The sequence below is a fragment of the Engystomops pustulosus genome, chromosome 1 (assembly GCF_040894005.1).
Source record: "Engystomops pustulosus chromosome 1, aEngPut4.maternal, whole genome shotgun sequence".
NCBI lineage: Eukaryota > Metazoa > Chordata > Amphibia > Anura > Leptodactylidae > Engystomops > Engystomops pustulosus.
Genome location: NC_092411.1, coordinates 133,754,893 through 133,774,839, shown reverse-complemented (window position 1 = coordinate 133,774,839; position 19,947 = coordinate 133,754,893). Strand labels below are relative to the sequence as shown.

At 40.2% G+C, this 19,947-nt stretch overlaps 1 protein-coding gene across 1 annotated transcript in view; it reads left to right on the top strand.

The window, feature by feature from the left end:
* The window catches only part of SH3GL2 (SH3 domain containing GRB2 like 2, endophilin A1), a 103,104-nt gene extending 100,594 nt beyond the window's left edge, over positions 1–2,510 (top strand). The window contains exon 9 of the mRNA XM_072154080.1: positions 1,749–2,510. Within this exon, the coding sequence (XP_072010181.1) occupies positions 1,749–1,948 (200 nt within the window). The 3' untranslated portion in view covers positions 1,949–2,510. The remainder of the gene's footprint in view (positions 1–1,748) is intronic.
* The last annotated feature ends 17,437 nt before the right edge of the window (positions 2,511–19,947 follow it).

Sequence of the window (19,947 nt, the reverse complement as noted above, 5' to 3'; positions counted from 1 at the left end):
ATCTGTGTAATGTAGCATTTATCATAACTAAGAATAACACAAAGAAACAGGAAAAAAAGCTATACTGAAATATCTGTGTAATTAATAATGCTGTGTTCATAGTTGTGATTAGTCCTGAGCCTGTACTGTACCTCTAGACAGAAAAAGATATTTAAAGAGGACCTGTCACCCTGAAATACAGCACTAGGAGATGTTATTAAAGTAAGCAGCTCCTAGTGCTAAAACAAGCATTAGCATTATCACTGCTGCGTTGTACATTACAAATGCCAGACCACTCTCAAAGCGGAACACCCAGCTCGCTCCATAGGCCGACGGTGACTGCCGCGTGTCATGCCTAATCCCGCCCCCAAGTATACGCTGGTCCGCTATCAAAGCGTAGTGTACATTGCAGCAGTGTTAGTTAGCGTTATCAGAGGTTTCTGATAACGCTAACATTGTAACACTGCTGCGTCTGTTTTAGCAGCTCCTAGTGCTGTTTTTCCGGATGACAGGTCCTCTTTAAACAAGTTTTATAAAGCAATAATACAGATGATAATAAACATTCTTTTGATCCTTTCCCCCCTGATAGTACTGTATCAATCCCTCTCTGGATTTTGTTAAATCTCATCTTTCTGTAATTCTATAGAAAGTTTCTATGTTTCTAATCAGTAGCCTCTTTACCTGTCTAAAGTGGACTTTGGAAGGCTTTTTAAAGGTTTTTTTTAAAAAAAAAAAGTAACTTCACAGGTAATAACTTTTTAGGAGTGGGGAAGATGAGTGACACTGTTTGCTAACAGCTATAACTGGTCTTCAAACCCACCTTTATAATATAAAACCTATTGCCTCAGGGAATGCCTATTGGTGTTTACAAGAGCTTTTCTAGATTCCTGAATGACCATTCTCCAATCGCATAACTTGAAAATAATGTTGAAACAGTATGTGCAGCAAAGTTGAATCCAAGCTACACAATAGACACCGCTTCTGGCACTGTCAAAGTTGGTATCTAGGTGTAACAACAAAAAAATATGTGTTTATAAAGACATATATTCCAAATAATACCTCACTAACGAAATACTGTGATTGATTACAGATCCTATTATCTAAAAGAAAACGGTCTTGGTTACCTACCTTAGAAATTAAAGTTGTTCTTTTATTTTTTAGTTGCTAGGGACAACAGAGACTTTTTTTTGTCTTAGGCCCCTTTCACACGAACTTATGATTTCTCCAGTCCTATTTTTCTGCCAAATGAATCAATATATACGTATGTGCACAAATGTCACTGTTTATGTATAAGATATGGTGGGCTGGCAAATGATGGTTGACTATTGGCTTTCTAAATTCACCTCTCAGTGGTTTTGGTCTCCCTGACTACTATACACATATATGGCAGCATATGGTGCACTATTGTATGCAGCACATATGCAACACAGATTTTGAATGTTTTCATATGCTTTTATGGTAATACAGGAGAAAATAGCACATGCTCTATATCTTTTTACGCCTCGCTAACAGTACGGTACAATACAGGGGACAATACAGCCATTTAAATTGTTGGCGTATTGCCCTTTGAAATTAATGTGGCCGTGTGCCACCCGGATGAAAATGGTACGATAAGGGTAGCATATGGCCGTGTTCTTACGTCCAAGTAAAAGAGGTCCTGGACAGTTTCATAAACTTCTCTCTATATGCATGGTGCCAAAATAAAGGGCTACATAAAATTGGTTTAAAATGAAAAATACTTTAAACTGTATCTTATTTCTGTGATGCAGGAGCTCCCATGGATCAGCCATGCTGTCGGTCCCTCTATGACTTTGATCCAGAAAATGAAGGAGAACTTGGCTTCAAAGAGGGTGACATCATTACTCTCACCAACCAGATTGATGAAAATTGGTATGAAGGAATGCTGCATGGCCAGTCAGGCTTCTTCCCAATCAATTATGTTGAAATTCTGGTCCCACTACCACACTAAGATGTCTGACATAAACAATACTTCAGTTCGTACCACTGCTTTTAAATGCTGCTTACTCCAGATGACAAGTACAAGTGCAGTGGTTTAACTCTGTTACATTCCATGGTCATTTCAATTTAATTTGTCTTTCTTTTATTAGTTTGTATGTGTTCTTTCTTCTATTATGGTATTCTATTATTGTATTACTTTATTTGTCTTAGTGTCCTTTATAATGAATGCAGGAATAAACAGTACGTGTTGTGGCATCCTTCCTTCCACGATACAGTGCACAATAGTCTTAACATGCCCAAGCGATATAGTGTTATTTTTATGCCAACTTTGCATAGTGTATGTTTCTATAAATAAATGTTTACAGAGTAAAACTGTGCAAGGATTGTAACCGAAATGTCTTGGATTTTATAAAAGGTATTGCAGCAAATTGTATGCTGATGTACAGTCAAAACAAACCATGGCAACATCCTTTATTGGTTACATTTGAGCGACATAGAACCAAAATGTTTATTTAAATTGAAGTCATAATTTTAATGTAAAATGTGAATTTTATTAAATGGATCAAATGAGACTGGTTTAACCCCATAATTTCCAAAAATGTTTACATTTTCACAATCCCATAAACTGTATAAGTTATGTCCTATGCTAAAATAAAACTACTCCGTTTTTTTGGAACACATTTTAGAAATAGTTAAGCATGCGCAGTACCAGTCATGGCAATTGTCATGACAATTTCTGACTGCAGTTGGCAAGTCCTGAACCAGGATGCTGATCAAGAATGGTGCTTTAGATGGTGAAGACTTTTACAGAAGTGCTATTCAAGCGCGTGTAGAGATTTTTTTTATGGATGTAGGAGGCAATTAATAACATTTGTGGTCTCTGTATCACTGTTCGTGTCACAGTGGTAACCTATAGTATCAGTCATGTTTCCTAGGAATGTTCTGGTTTTACAGATTTAAATAATCCTGTAATAAATCAATACTTTTACTTTATTGACTTTTATTTCTTACACAACTCTTTGACAATACACAATCCAAACCTGAGTTACAGTAGATACAGTATATATAAGAATGTAGCTGGACTTTTCAATTTTCTCATGTTTGGGTGTATTTTTAATTATGTTTCTGTACTTGATGTTACAATGTTGTCCCTACACTAGAGTATCATAGTATATAAGGCTAGAAAAAGAAACAAGTCCATCAAGTCCAAACTTTAAGAATTAAATAAATGTTTTTTTCCCAATAATCCGTGATATTTTTTCTCTCCAGAAAGGAATCCAGGCCTTTCTCGAACATGTACATAGAGTCCGCCATAACAACCTCCTGCGGCAGAGAGTTCCATAGTCTCACTGCTCTTACAGTAAAGAACCTTTGTCTATGTTTGTATTGTATTCTAGTATTCCATTCCCCTAATAATTTTGATTGCTTTTTATACACTAGTGCCCAAAACTGTACATAATATTCCATGTGTGGCCTGACCAGTGATTTGTTTAAGGGCAAAACTATGTCTTTATCATGAGAATCTATTCCTCTTGATAAATCCCATAATTTATGGGATGGTCACTTAAATTAAGTTTACCATCAACCAATACCGCCAAGTCTTTTTCATCTCTAGTTTTACAAAATAATTGACTGTTTAGAACATAATTATACTTTTTGTGTCCATGGCCCAAGTGCTTAACTTTATATTTATCTACATTAAACTTCATCAACCATTTCTCTGCCCACTCCTCAAGCTTACACAAATCCCTCTGTAATGTTAAACTATCAAGCTCAGTATTAATTGCTTTGCACAGCTTAGTATCATCTGCAAATATTGAAACTTGACTATGGAAACCCACTACAAGGTCATCAATAAAAATATTTCCAAAAAGTGGCCCCAATACTGACCCCTGTGCCACTCCACTGGTAACATCAACCCAATCTGAGGATGTGCCATTAATGACGATATTTTAAAAAAACGGTCTGTCTATCACGGTACATAGTTCATGCAGAACCCATGCCACCTGGCCCCAGTGATTTATCAATCTTAGTGGTTGTGAGGCGGCGCCGTACCTCTTCCTGCGTTAACCTGTTGACATTTCAAAGGGAATTTACATCATTCCTCATCATGTCATCCACCAGGGGATTTTCCTGGGTAAAGATAGTCGAAGGCAACATTCAGCAGTTTATGGCTGGTCTCCTCACATTACACTTCCCTCACCAGGAAATAAATGTCTTTACACCTCCAATCTTTTCTTTTCCCCTGAATATGTACCAGTTGTCAGGTGTGCAGATGAGCTTGTCTAAAGTAGATGCCTTGTAGAAAAGACAATAATGTGATCTAACTTTTATAAATTCTTAAATGTTCTATTTATTTCTGTTTAAAGGAAACCTGCCATCAAAATCCAGCATGATAAACCAGGGGCACTTATTCCTAGATCCAGGCACTGTGACTGTAGTAATGTTTTTATATTTGTTATCCATGGTCTCCTTACTTCTAAAGTCAACTTTTAAAATTATACTGATGTGCCAGAAGGACAGGGGGGAGGTACCAGAACCCTCACTTGCTGCAAGTTCACAGGCTGTTACACTGTTAAAAAGCACTTCCCCTTCCTCACTGTGTGAGATCACAGCAGACATAGTGAGGGGGAAGTCCCAAAGAAACAGGGGGAGGGATAAATTACAGCATGGAGAGGCTTTGGTAACACCCCCAGAGCCCTTCTGGCTCATCAGTATAATTTTGAAAGTTTATTTTAGAAGTAAGAAGGCAATGGATAACAAATATAAAAAATACCACAGTCACAGTGCCTGGATCTAGGACTAAGTGTCCCTGGAACATGTCCTGCATTATTGTCATCTATGTACCATGGAAGGTTTTTTCCCCATAAGACTGCAACTCGGTTTAAGATGAACTTCAAGGTCTACCTTTTTTATTTCATTTTAATATTTATATTTTGTGATTTATTTTTTTTTTAGAGACAAATTGTTGTAGGGTTAATGTTTCTGTACATTTTTCATTTTATTCGTATGTCGGTAAATGTTTTCATCTTTTACAAAAGTTCTATTACTTTTCTGATAAAACTCCTGAATATAATAATATATAATATAATAGTACTGTTTACAATTTAATGTTTTCCTGTTATCTGTCAAAATGTCAAAATTTTGGTTCCTTTTTGTTCTAGTTATTCATCTAAACTTTGTGTGAACCAGCACTCACTGTAGTGTGTAAGATCTGCAATTTTGCCTTTTGTGTAATTTTTCATGTCCATGGCTCAGAAACTCTCCCTGATTTCTTTGATTCCATGCTTTTAAAGGGAACTTGTCACTACATTTTTCACAAATACAGCTAGAGACAGATTCCTATAGAGTCTTATTAACTAAATGCAGGGAAAAGTGTTTCCCTCATATCCCCATAAAATCTATTTCATGTTACCCCCAACGTCTACTCCTCCCCACGTCATATGACCCCCTACCATTCAGCAGCTCATGTCTTGTGACCAGGATGATGTCATCTTTACTGAGTAACATTAACATCTACCCCTTGTATGAAATCACAGCATACCTCCATAGACTTCTACTCCTCAACACACCTCCTTAGAGACATGCTGTGATTTCATGTGATCAGATACATACCTGAGGTAGATGTTAATGTTACTGGGTAAAGCAAATGTTATTGGGTAAAGGACCTTCACCCTGATGTCTTCACCCTGATCACATGACAAGAAGTGATCAATGATGTCACAGAACTCGCACACAATATTCCAGCTAGGCACTATGTAAAACATTTAACACAGGTTTTTCTACCCCTAATAATTAAACCGAGCTGTATATGTCTGTAGTTGAAGATTGGCAAATTGACCCTAAATAATAGTTCCATACAGGCAGCATGTCCTAGCAGCGAGATAAGGAGGCAGGGCAATGCAAGTAAAATTTAATACACAGGACATTGCAGCCATAGTAAGAAACCATTTAGGGATAAGGGCAGTGCTCTTTAATCATATTTTTTTAAGTCTTTAATTTGGGTGGGTTAATTTTAAATTGCAGGTACCTTCTTATTTTTCTGATATGCTATCAACACACTGTTTTCATGTCTGTTCAACAAGATTAATTGTATAAGTGGCCACAATGTTGATGATAAAAACTGATGTTAAGTATTAAATATAACTAGAGATGAGCGAACATGCTCGTCCGAGCTTGATGCTCGTTCGAGCATTAAGGTACTCGAGACGGCTCGTTGCTCGGACGAGTATTTCCCCTGCTCGAGATCGAGCATTTAATTAAAAAAACACAGTGAAGAACAATGAAGAATAGAATAAAAACAGTGACCACAGTGAACACAGGATCATTTAAGTGAAAAACACAGTAAAGAACACAGTGAAGAATAGATTACAGATGTTCGGCACATCTGCTTACTTGTCGGAAGATACGCGCGGAACCGTGCGAACAAAATAGTATGTGAAGAACAATATATATGTGTGAAGAAGACATTGCAGAACACGGTGAGCAGGACAGAGACACCGGGGAGCAGCACAGAGACACCGGGGAGCAGCACAGAGACACCGGGGAGCAGCACGAAGACATGGGGCAGCGGCAGCACGGAGACATCAGGCAGCAGCACGGAGACATCGGGGCACGGAGACATCGGGGCACGGAGACAGCGGGGCACGGAGACAGCGGGGCACAGAGACAGCGGGGCACGGAGACATCGGGGCACGGAGACAGCGGGGCACGGAGAGAGCGGGGCACGGAGACAGCTGGGCACGGAGAGAGCGGGGCACGGAGAGAGCGGGGCACGGAGAGAGCTGGGCACGGAAACAGCTGGGCACGGAGACAGCGGGGCACGGAGACAGCGGGGCACGGAAACAGCTGGGCACGGAGACAGCGGGGCACAGAGACAGCGGGGCACGGAGAGAGCGGGGCACGGAGAGAGCGGGGCACGGAGAGAGCGGGGCACGGAGAGAGCTGGGCACGGAAACAGCTGGGCACGGAGACAGCGGGGCACGGAAACAGCTGGGCACGGAGACAGCGGGGCACGGAGACAGCGGGGCACGGAGAGAGCGGGGCACGGAAACAGCTGGGCACGGAAACAGCTGGGCACAGAGACAGCGGGGCACGGAGACAGCGGGGCACGGAGACAGCGGGGCACGGAGACAGCGGGGCACGGAGACAGCGGGGCACGGAGACAGCGTATCTCCCGACAAGTAAGCAGATGTGCCGAACATCTGCAATCTATTCTTCACTGTGTTTTTCACTTAAATGATCCTGTGTTCACTGTTTTTATTCTATTCTTCACTGTTCTTCACATCTGCTAACTTGTCGGGAGATAATATACGCGCGGAACAGTGAAGAATAGATTGCAGATGTTTGCATACATCTGCTAACTTATCAGAAGACATTCTTTTTAAATTAATTAACACATTTTATTCCCGAACCATGGTCCCTTTGAAAAATGCTCGAGTCTCCCATTGACTTCAATGGGGCTCGTTACTCGAAACGAGCACTCGAACATCTGGAAATGTTCGGCTCGAGTAACGAGCACCCGAGCATTTTAGTGCTCGCTCATCTCTAAATATAACATGACGAAGAGTCAAAAAAGTATTTAATATACATGACTGTATAATAGAGACGTTTTTTTTCTGCGAAACACATGGCCTGTTACATTTACCATGTTTTGTGCACCGGTGCAGTAAGGTATGCAGTGGGCAATAGAGAGAAATTGCAGACTACCTGTTATTCTCAAGACATAAAATGAAAATGGTGAAGTCTGTGAAATTACTGCCAAAAATTAGGTATGCACAATACAATTTTTAACTTGATACGCAGTGAATAGAAATATGCCATATGATTCCAAACATCTGCCCATGGCATGATTAAAAATTTGTCAACTGTAATATTTTTTCCATTTATTACTGTAAAGGTAAATCGGTCTAGTAAATGATTTTTCCTGCTGTTTTCTTCAGGGTAAAAAAAGGAAATAGCTAGTACCCTAAACAGCAATTATGCATAAGAGTAGGTGGTATATTTAAAAAAAAAAACAAATTTTTGAACCACCTTGCATCATGTTTAGGAGAACTGTTATCCTGTCTTGTTAATTTAAGATCCAACCCTTACTTATACTTTTAGACAACATGCACATGAACGAGCCAATAATGGGCTGTGAGAAACGAGTGTTGGCGTCTATTTTTCATGATCAGTTTTCTTCTGTTTGGCTTCCTACTACAACGGGCATCTGCCTTTTCCTTATGATTTTTACAGTAAATTTTGTGATGCTCGAGTGTATCCCAGCAACCACCCTTTTTTCACAAATAGAACTGGGATTAAAAAAAAACTGACATCACACGGCTGGTGTCCATTGTTGTGTGCAGCTGCCCTAAGAGTAGTTGCTTAGACATATGTGGTTGCCCTTGCAGGTGTAATTGCTTGTTTTGTAAAGTCATTTTTGCAATTCCTTTTTTCTCCCCTGTAATTAAATAATTGCATTCTTCAAATAACTAGAAACTGGATTAAACTCAAAAGTTGCTTATTTTAATCATATATTTTTGGGGCATGCTTTCTGGCCTCCGTAATGAGTACAGTAAGATTTGTTGTGTAAGCTGGGCAATTAAGACTTGTGACTGTATATAAAATCCCTTTTGGTTTGGTTATTTTCTTCACCTTCATTCTGTGTGTAAAGTGCTGTGCCTAGCGTTATTATTTTGTAACAATTGTCACAGTCTTTTAGTTATCTTTGACTTATTCAGAGGTCTATTTATCTAAAGTGTACAGATTGTTCTTTTTTGGGAATTTTTTTTTTTGTGCTGCTTCAGATGTGCCACTAAAGTACGGGATTGAGTGAGGCAAAGCTTACTGCTTCATGTGTAAAATAAAGTATATCATAGAGAGCATTAACATTGAACAATAAACTGTGCTAAAACAAAAAGCTGTGTACGTTCTTTATGTTGCCTGTAGGTAGAGGCAGTGCATGCGTGTGTGTGTACATATGTATTTTGTGAACCACCACAAGGCTGCCAATAAAAAGATACGGATGGGTGATCATTCAATGCTTCCATGCTGCTTTAGTTCTCTTTATTGCCCATTGGCACCCAGTTCTGCTAATGTATGTAGGCAGTCTTCAGTTTATATTAGTCATGTTGAATAAATATAAGGACTTATGACAAAGAATGTGACTTGGTTGAATAAAACACATAATACAATGTTGTCTTCCCATATATTTCTATCAATGCTGTTCAATGAAAGCATTGGGTCATTAATTGGATCCTGTGAATCCTGTGGATCCATGTTTTCTACTGACAATAATAATAATTATTTATATAGCGCATACAGATTATGCAGCGTTGCACAGAGCTTGCCCAACTGGTCCTTGTTCCCAGTGGGGCTAACAATCAACCTTCCAGTATATTTTAGATTGTGAGAGGGAGAACATGCAAACTCCTTGCAGATGTTGACCCTGGGACTATAACCCTGGTCCCTGCCATTGAAAGACTGTAATGCTAACCATTAAGCCACCGTACTGCTTGGTCCTTCTATACTCTGGGTGTATGTTGACCCTAGGACTTGAACCCAGGTCCCCAGCGCTGCAAGGCTGTAATGCTAACCACTAATCCACTGTGCTGCTTGGTCCTTCTATACCAAAGTATTGTGACATTTCTACAAAACTAGAAGTTGATTTTCATGCCAAAATTAAGCTTATAATGCCATATTAATTTAAGATCAGTTGAGTCCAACTCCTGACACTTCCATAACACAGATGTTTAAAGTACGCATCGTTTAGGGTAGACTCACATTGGCATTTTTTTCACATCAGTGATTTTTCACAGAATTTTTCACTATTCTTTTCAAAGGGATTTTTCACAAGTTTTTTTTCCACCAATCCAATGTTGTCACTGAACACCAAAAAAGGTTCTAAATTGACAACTAATCAGTGAAAACAAAACTGAAATGTTAAAAAGAAATGTTTATTAAAGCATCAGTAAAAATCAGTGCAGCCAGGAAGAGAAAACCATTCCTTAGACTGAACACGGTGACATACATTGTATAGAGCAGTGGTGGCGAACCTATGGCACGGGTGCCAGAGGTGGCACTCAGAGCCTTTTCTGTGGGCACTCAGGCCATTGGCCCAGGACAGAGTTCACGGAACAGACTAAATCCACCAAATCTTCCTGCAGTCCCAGGAAACTTAAGAGATGCTATTTTAAAGCGACATTTCATTGACTGTTTGGAACTGCAGGAAAAGTGAGAAGGGATTAACAGAACTGCATTATCTTTGGAGGTCATCTTGCTGGCCCCACCATTCTTCCTCTACAGGGAAACCCTGGAGAGAAGCTACAAAGATAATCTGAATTTGCTCTCCTTCTTTCAACTATATTGGTGGCCGATACAATTGAAAAATGTGGAAGAACAGATAGCAATAAGTTACTTCTTAAAATTCTATGTTGGCACTTCACGATGAATAAGTGGATTTTGGTTGAATTTTGGGCACTCTGTCTCTAAAAGGTTCGCCATCACTGGTATAGAGGCTTTTCTGAGAATTACAGCTCAGGCCCATTGAACTGACAACAAGTGACTGGTGAATATAACATTACAGGTGAGGTAGAAAGGGTGACCAATGGAGAGACATCCTCTCTTAACAAAAGGAATGTGAGAAACCATTTGTAAACTGATACAGTTCCAGGATTAATAATAGAAATATGAGACATTTTAGAAGAGGATACTTCTAAATTGTCCTTTATATGTTGCTTCCTAACACATCTAAAGAAATTGTTCTAAGGCCTCATGCACACAACTGTGTGCACAAACAGGCCAACAAGGAAGCGTTTGCAGTCTGTGAGCTAACTGCCGCAAATACATCTGCTAGGTCACTGCCCACCTTTTCAGTAGAAATCCAGTACAAAAATAGTTTTTTTTTCCAGGATTGTAGCCCACCAAATAAAACGAGATTGCTGCATTGGAGAGAACCATTGACTTGACTGGGAGATAGTTCTTCGGAAAGCTGAGTTGTGGCATCTTGGAGCTCAGTGTGTGCCTCAGCTGTGTATTGAGAAATGGATGACTGAACTAGATAGCTGCTAGGGGTGTCATCCAGTAACTCCTTTAGTATTTGCTCCTTCCCCACCAAACTTTCTGGCTCTACTAGATTCCTGGCTCTCTGTTCTAGTATTATATTGTTGTTGCTATTGCTGTGTATTCTTTTGTTTATTCCTCTTTGTTTGTCACCTACTAAGAGTAGGGATTTCAACCAGTTGTTGTCTGTGGCTTAGCACATCCAGGGCAATTAGATTGTGATTTCAGGGTCTACAACTCTCTCTATATTTTGACAAAAGAACCATCCTTTTACTTTATCATGAAGCAATTTACATAATCCATAACGCAACAGGCACAAAATTTGCAAAACGTTTCAAGCAATATAATAAATGGTCCATCCGACTTTAGTAAGCAGAGAAGCCTTAGGATTCAGAAAGGAGGTGATCCCGAATCTTTGCCTGGCTCAGATGGTTTAGAATTTTTTCAAATGCATGAAAAGTGCCTTCTTTCATCTTCAGGTCAGTTTATATCTATACCCAAAATCAAGTTGCCATTTTTTTTCAGTATAAACAAAAAGCTTTTTTTTCCTTTAGAGAAAGCTGCAATTAATATTTCAGTTTAAGACCCCGGTTCTCTGTTAACAATGCTCAAAGGTGGGCAAAATTATTTCTCTCTTGGGGATGCTCAGAAATGGGCATTTTCTCTGGCTCTCTGTGGACCTATTTTTCTGTGCCTTTGGGCTTTTATATTGGAAAACTAACAAGGCAACATATGCTAAAGGTCAGGTAATAGCTTTGCGTTTGGTAAAGTGGCCAGAAGAGGACTTTTGCACTGAGTTTAGGAATTGGTGTGTTCCTAAAGGTTTCATTGACTGCACCCTTGCATTGTTGGTTGATCTAAAAGATCTATTAGTGGTTCATCCTGGAACTAGGAATTTTGCTTTGGCTTAAGTAATAACTTTGAAAAGTTTTCCTAATCTGATTCAGGTAATGAGTATTAATGCTGCTTCCTTGCCTAGCGGTAGGGATAATTTCCACACTCAGCAAATTTCTATGACTTTTGGTGCTATTCGTGTGGAGAAGTTTGTTTGTTACGAACGGTCTGCCATTGATGTACTCTTGGTCTACCCTGTCTTCAAGCCAATGATCCAGTTTTTAACCTTCCTCTCCTTATGTTATGTTATTTTTGTGGGTTAAAAAGATGGTGGGTTGCAACCCTGTATTGATTATAAGAAACTTTAATCAGTAACCAGTTTTTTCCAGGTCCCAGTGGTTTCCTAAATTAGTCTTAAGAGGGGCTATAACCTGATCAGGGGGATGAATGGAAAACGGTCTTTAATAAGCCATAAGTTCATTATAACTGGTTTATGCAGTGCTCCTAACATTTTTCACCTGGTAAATGTCATATTCTGTGTATTTATGAGTAATTTTATTGTGGTCTATTTATATAATATTTACATTTTTTCCACTGACTGGACTTCTCATGGGAGACAGGTCCTAACTGTTTTACATTAGTAATCATCTGTATCTAAAATGAGAAAAGTTAAAGTGGAAAATTGGTGAGTAAAGTTTTTTGGATACATACTTGTATCCATACCAGTATGGATCGAAACATGGTCTAGTCTGTCTTGGATTGCGTGCAGCCTAATGGCACCTTTAAAGGCGCTTTTGCATTTTGGGGGTTTTTCCAGTTACACAAAATATATTTAGTTTATTTTTTTCAATGGTGGTAAGATGTCAAATCTAACCAAGAAGGAATCTGACCTCTTGAAACCTCTTGAAGCACGTAGAGCTCTGCGCCTCTTCAGACCGCAAGCAGCTATTATAAGCGACTCTCAGCACTTACCCTCTGCACAGCTCACCGGGAGACGTAGGAAGACAGCGGGCTGCCCGTGATAGCCAAAGGCAATCAAAAAAAGACGGGAGCTCCAGCGAAATCGGCTCCGGAGCCCACTCAGGATTTCCCGCCGCCGCCATCTTTGATGGAAGACGCAGCCTCACACGCGGCGCCATCTTCCCCTCAGCTATATGAGGATATGGCGAACCTTCCTGAGGGAACTCCAGCTATAACCACCCCAGATCCTTCTCAGGGAAAACTTACAGCTTCGCAGGATTCAAAAGGAGCAATGGACAAAGCTATGGCTGAAATTGCCTTCAGCCAGCAGAGCTCAGCGGCCTCCACTGATTCAGAGCAGCCTGAGGTATGTCAAGGAGACTATCACTACTCTGGGGATAAGCATCTCATAGGGAAATTTTCTCAATTGCTCTAACACGAATTAGGCAAAGCCTGTAATAAGATTACCTCAGATATAAAAGAGGACTTTCAAATGCTGGGCAACCGAATTGATTCTATTGAGACTAAGGTGGACTCGACAGTAGCCCACATCAACCAACACTCTGCAGCCATTTCAGATATTCAAAGTCAATTAGAGAAAGCATGGTCCAAAATTGAGGACTTAGAGAACAGGACCCGCAGAGAAAATTTCAGGATTAGGGGCCTCCCAGAGTGGTGGATCTGGAACAATTTGTGCACGATATATTTAAGAAAATATTACCCGATCTCCCAGAGAGAGATTATGATGTGGACAGGGTCCATAGAGCCCTTACTGCTCCTAGATCAGATGGCATACCTCGGGACATAGTGGTTAAGCCCCATTTTTTCTCTGTTAAAGAACAGCTTATGAAAGCAGCAAGGGGAACTGAATCCTTATATGTCCGGGACTTTGATATACAAATTTTTACTGATTTAGCACCCCGCACTATACAAAGAAGAAGGAATTTAAAGCCACTACTTCAGGTCTTGCGCTCACAGGACATTAAATATAGATGGGCTTTTCCGTTCAGATTAATGTTTTATTACCACAACAAATTGCACCAGTTTGCATCTTTACAGGAGGGAGAAGAAGTCTTAACCGAACTGGGACTGCTGCAAAAGGAACCGGTACGTATGGAATTGCGATCTTCCCAGAAATACACCGTTATTTGACAGCCTCGAAAGACTGCGCCTCTTTCTCCAATATGGAAGAGAAAATTGCCGACTACCTGAGGTTTCCCTTTACCATAACCTACTGATAGTCAGTCATTATGACGTAGAAAGTCTCTTATTGTTGATGATTTCATTTTCAAATTACAAAATTGTTTATTCGTTTTGATGTAGAATGAGGGTTAGGAGGATACCTTTGCTGCCTTAGGTCTGGGAGGTTTTCGCTTGGCCTCCTCTGCATTTGTGACCCACCCTGGTAGCTAGCTGGTCTGCTACCGGGACAGATCCGAATTCTATTTTGGGGCTATGGTATTTGACCATGACCATACATTGATGAAGGGAGTTGATGTCTCTTTGGTTCTGTATATGTTACATTTTTTTCTACTTTTATTGTATGATGCCCCCCATTCCCACAGATTCCTTTCCCCCCCTGGCCTGGATTTAAGTGAGAGTGAAGATCTGCCCAGAGTACAACAAGATGATGATGGCTGTTGAAAATTCTACATCTACCCAATCGTTTAAATTAATTTCCCATAATGTACAGGGTCTTAATTCTCCAATTAAAAGGAGAGCGGCCTTTAAATTATTTCATTCCATGCACAGCGACGTAATTTTCCTTCAGGAACTACATTTCTCTAATACATCCTGTCCCGGATATATGCACCATCATTATCCATTGTTTTACTTGGCGCTGTCGTCAGAAAAAAAGAGAGGAGTGGGCATATTTTTCTCCAAAAAGGTTACATTCTCACTGGAACATACGATTAGTGACCCAAATGGCAAGTATATACTCATTTCTGGTTCGATTCAGGGAGCTCCGGTCATGTTCGTAAATTATTATGCACCGAATGAAGGCCAACTGTCCTTTTTTTCTCAAATGTTTAAAGATTTAGCTCCTCACTTTAAAGGGAGTGTATTTGTATGTGGGGACTCCAATTTAGCATTGGATCATATTCTAGATAAATCACATACCTCTAACTCTACATTGCGCCCACCACCTAAATAGGGGCTGAGCTTAGCTAAGCTTTTACATTCTTTTGATCTGGTAGATGCATGGAGGACCAAAAACTCGTCAGCTAGGGACTACACTTATTTTTTGGCGGCTCATGCCACTTATTCAAGAATAGATCATGTCTTTATCCAATCGCATCTTACTTTCCATCTGCTTTCTGACAAAATAATCCCTATATCGTGGTCTGACCATGATGCAATTTCACTGACTCTGGAGTCTCTCTGGTTGAGACCCCAAGTTCTCCTTGGAGACTTAATGAATCATTGCTCACAAATCCGGAAATAGCAGACCGAATAGAAAAGGCTATAAAGGCATATTATAGTGAAGAACAAAGGGTTCCTACTTCATCAGCTGGGAGGGACATAAGGTCTTAATTAGAGGCTTACTTATGCAATCGGCTTCTAGATTGAGGAAACAGCGGGATAAATTAAGAAAGGAATTGGAAAGGAAATATTATTCTTTATTGGCCTATCATAAAGAGAACCCTGATAAGGACCTTAAGGCCCAAATTGAGGAGGCGAAGACTGAACTTAACTTGTGCCTTACTTCTGCGGCGGAGCGTAGTATTAGATGGTCCAAATTTAAATTTTTCTCTCAAAGTGATAAGACTGGTACTTTACTAGCCCGTAGACTAACTCCCCGTCCTCAAGCCTTTTCTATTCCTAAAATTCGGAAGTCAGATGGTAGATTAACCCAACATCCAAAAGAAGTATTGGAAACTTTTGCAAATTACTACAAAGAGCTCTATAGTCAGGAAATTCCCTGTCGGTCTCCTGACCGCCTATTCGCGGATATTCAGCTTCCAGTACTAAGTGAATCACATAAAGACCTGGTTGATGCCCCCTTCACCCATGAGGAGGTGCTGAAGGCTATAAAACCGCTTAAACCAACCTAAATGTCCAGGTCCGGATGGATTTTAAAATTTTTATTACAAGAAATTTGCTGATCTATTGGTGCCTCACTTAGTACAATATTTTAATTCTATTACAGAGGGATCGCTTCCCTTCCCGGGAACCCTAGCAGCTCACATTTCTCTAATACCCAAGCCAGAGAAATATAGCACTAAATGTCAAAAGTATAGGCCAATATCTTTGATTAATAGTGATGTGAAACTCCTTACAAAAATTTTGGCCATGAGAATTAACACTTTTCTGGAGGGTTATATTCATCCTGATCAGGTGGGTTTTGTACCCCACAGACAGGCGGAAGACCAAACCCGGAGAGTGATAGACTTGATCTCCCTGGTTCACGCTAAGTGGGATAACACCCCACCAAAACAGGCTATGTGTTTAGCAATTGATATCCATAAAGCATTTGATTCCCTCCAATGGGATTATCTTTTTTATATACTCAAACGTTGGGGTTTCGGGCAAAAGTTCATAACAATACTGTCTAGCTTGTATTCCGCACCAACTGCAGAAGTTAATATTAAGGGGTTCATGTCAGATCGCATAAAAATTAAATGTGGAACTAGACAGGGCTGATCCCTTTCTCACATTCTTTTTATACTAGCCATTGAACCCTTGGCCCATTTGGTCAGGATAAATTGTAATATTAAGGGAATTGGAGTGGGAGGTAGGAAACATAAGCGTGCCTTGTTCGCGGACGATATTTTATTTATGATAACATCCCCTCTAACTACGCTACCGAATCTGTATCAGGTTCTAGATAGGTTTGGTTCCCTTTCAGGCCTTAAGATTAACCATGAAAAATCTGTAGCCCTGAACTTAACTGTTCCCACTCGTATGGCAAAATTAATACAATTAAATTTTGAGATGCGCTGGAGGGAAGATAAAATCTCCTATTTAGGGGTCAATCTGACGTCAAATTTTGCCAAATTATTTGAAGTGAATTTCAAACCACTATACAACAAATTTTTTAGAGGAGCTGAGAGTTTGGTCCTCCTTGCAGATATCATGGCTTGGTCGCATTGTGGCATTAAAGATGACTTTGTTACCTCGCCTGCTTTACTTTTTTCGTACTATCCCTATTGATATTCCAGGGCTATTTTTGAAGAATCTCCAGTCTATGTTCAATAAATTTATATGGGGGCAGACACGTAGTAGGATAGTGCAAACCACTCTGTATACCCCAAGAATAGATGGGGGACTGGGGGTTCCAAATGTCACAAAATATTACTATGCAGCTAGACTAGCTCCACTGGTTTCTCTACACAGAATGTCTAGACTCCCTTTATTGAACAAACGGCATGTTCCCCGACTCCTATAGATCTGCTACCTTGGATGGTTCCTAAAGACAGACCGGCTATAATGTGCCCACTACTCTCTTCTAACTTAGCAATTTGGGATAGGTTGAAGCGACGGTTTAAGATGGTTTCTTCTCATACACCAGCTGCAAGGCTGTTCTCCAATCCAAGCTTTACTCCGGGCTTAACACCATAAGCTTTTCAATGGTGGTTGGACAAAGGCCTATATAGAATCGCTGACTTTATTGATAGGCTGGGAATACGGTCTGTGTCGTACTTTCGCTCTATACATAATGAATTATTACTATTACATTATTACTATGAATGAATAATCTTCCAGATACAGAATTGTTCAGATTCTCTCAAATTACACATTTTTTGCAATCACTTAAAAAAGTAACTCCTGATATAAGTCTTAGATCAAGGTTTGAAACACTCTGTTTACACAGTAACACGGGGAGAGGTACTTTATCCCAGATATATACTATGATGGTTTCCTCTGTTAATAAGCTTCCTTATATGTTAGCGTGGGAAAAGGATTTTGCTATCAACCTAACAATGAGATAGTGGCAAGACATGGCGGAGCGCACCTTTAAGATCTTGATAAATGCTAATTTAGTGGAAGCAAACTTTAAAGTCTTTTCACGATGGTACATGGTGCCCTCCCGTCTGTCACAAATTTTTCCCACAGTACCATCTCAATGTTTCAGAGGGTGTGGGATGGAGGGCACTCATGCTCACATATGGTGGCATTGTCCTAAGGTCAAGCGATTCTGGAGACGCATATTTAACATGTTATACTCCATAACGCAAATAAATCTTAAGCTTTCTCCTGTGTACGCACTTCTGAATGGAACAATACCAGACCTCTCGGTTGCACAACATAGATTTACTTCTTTTTTCCACGAAGTTGCTATTGCGATCTTAGCTGCTAAGAAAAGGTTAGCTGTTGTTCCATTACACATTGTAAAATCTAAGCTAAATTGGATTATGATTAACGATAACAACATAAATGTGAGTTTTACATCTTTCAGTCGTAATACTACTTTTATTGTCTCTAGATCTGACCCTTCAGGGATTCAAGGGTATCCGATTAGAACCAAAAGCATACAATCAAATCAATCCCAGTTAATAAACTGACCATAATTAAGATAAATTATTGGGGAGTAGGACTATCACAATTAGGCAATAATAGATTACAGGATATATGATATCCAGAATGGATGTGAAAAAGGGCTAGGAATGTTGTTTCTCACATACCATAAGTAATAGGATACAGATCCCTAAATATACATACTTTGTCTCTAACATTTAGTCCTCAGGTTGAGACTATTAAAACATTGTCAAAATCCACTTACCCTTTGAAGATCCTACAGTGGAACAGGTTTTGGAAAATGGTTGCAGTATTGTTTCAAGAGGAGGTCTTTCCTTAGGTAATCAACTTTCACCTTCTCTTTTGGACCAAAGCAGCATGCTACTTGGCTGTATCATCGTGGGTTCAGCAAATGTGGTCTTATTGATAAAAATGTCATTATGTATTTCTTACTAAATTAAAAGATTTTCTTGAAACCAAAGAATTCAGGATAAGAGAAAATATCAGTTGTAATTCCTCTTATGTGATTTACTGATTTTGAATGTAATCTGATCTACAGGTTGTACCAAATGAGAACAGGAATCCTCAAATATCTGGGGGACATACATACTCCAACAGATTTTTTTTTAATCTCTAAGGCAGTGCAGCGTTTCATCTTTGCCCACAACAGGAGTACCAGTGCATTTACCTATGCAATAGAGAAGGTAATGGGGTCCCTAAGCAGTTTTGATCGAAGGGATAGACTGCTAAATAGAGAGGCTTTAAAGGAAACCTACCACTTGTAGTGGCAGGTTTCCGATGGAAATACCGGGCACCAGCTCAGGGTGAGCTGGTGCCGGAGCTTATTTTAGTTGGTGTTTTAAACCGCGGTATCGCGGTTTAAAACACTTTTTAAACGTTATAGCCGGCGCAGGCAGGTACGCGCTCGGCGCTTACCGTGCACGCGGCTCTCATTCACTTCCTATGTAGCCGCGTGCACGGTAAGCGCCGAGCGCGTACCTGCCTGCGCCGGATATAAAGTTTAAAAAGTGTTTTAAACCGCGATACCGCGGTTTAAAACACTAACTAAAATAAGCTCCGGCACCAGCTCACCCTGAGCTGGTGCTCGGTATTGCCATCGGAAACCTGCCACTACAAGTGGTAGGTTTCCTTTAAGTTAATTTCCTGAGACACAAATCATAACATACACTCACCGGTCACTTTATTAGGTACACCTGTCCAACTGCTCGTTAACACTTAATTTCTAATCAGCCAATCACATGGCGGCAACTCAGTGTATTTAGGCATGTAGACATGGTAAGACAATCTCCTGCAGTTCAAACCGAGCATCAGTATGGGGAAGAAAGGTGATTTGAGTGCCTTTGAACGTGGCATGGTTGTTGGTGCCAGAAGGGCTGGTCTGAGTATTTCAGAAACTGCTGATCTACTGGGATTTTCATGCACAACCATCTATAGGGTTTACAGAGAATGGTCCGAAAAAGAAAAAAACATCCAGTGAGCGGCAGTTCTGTGGGCGGAAATGCCTTGTTGATTCCAGAGGTCAGAGGAGAATGGGCAGACTGGTTCGAGCTGATAGAAAGGCAACAGTGACTCAAATCGCCACCCCTTACAACCAAGGTAGGCAGAAGAGCATCTCTGAACGCACAGTACGTCGAACTTTGAGGCAGATGGGCTACAGCAGCAGAAGACCACACCGGGTGCCACTCCTTTCAG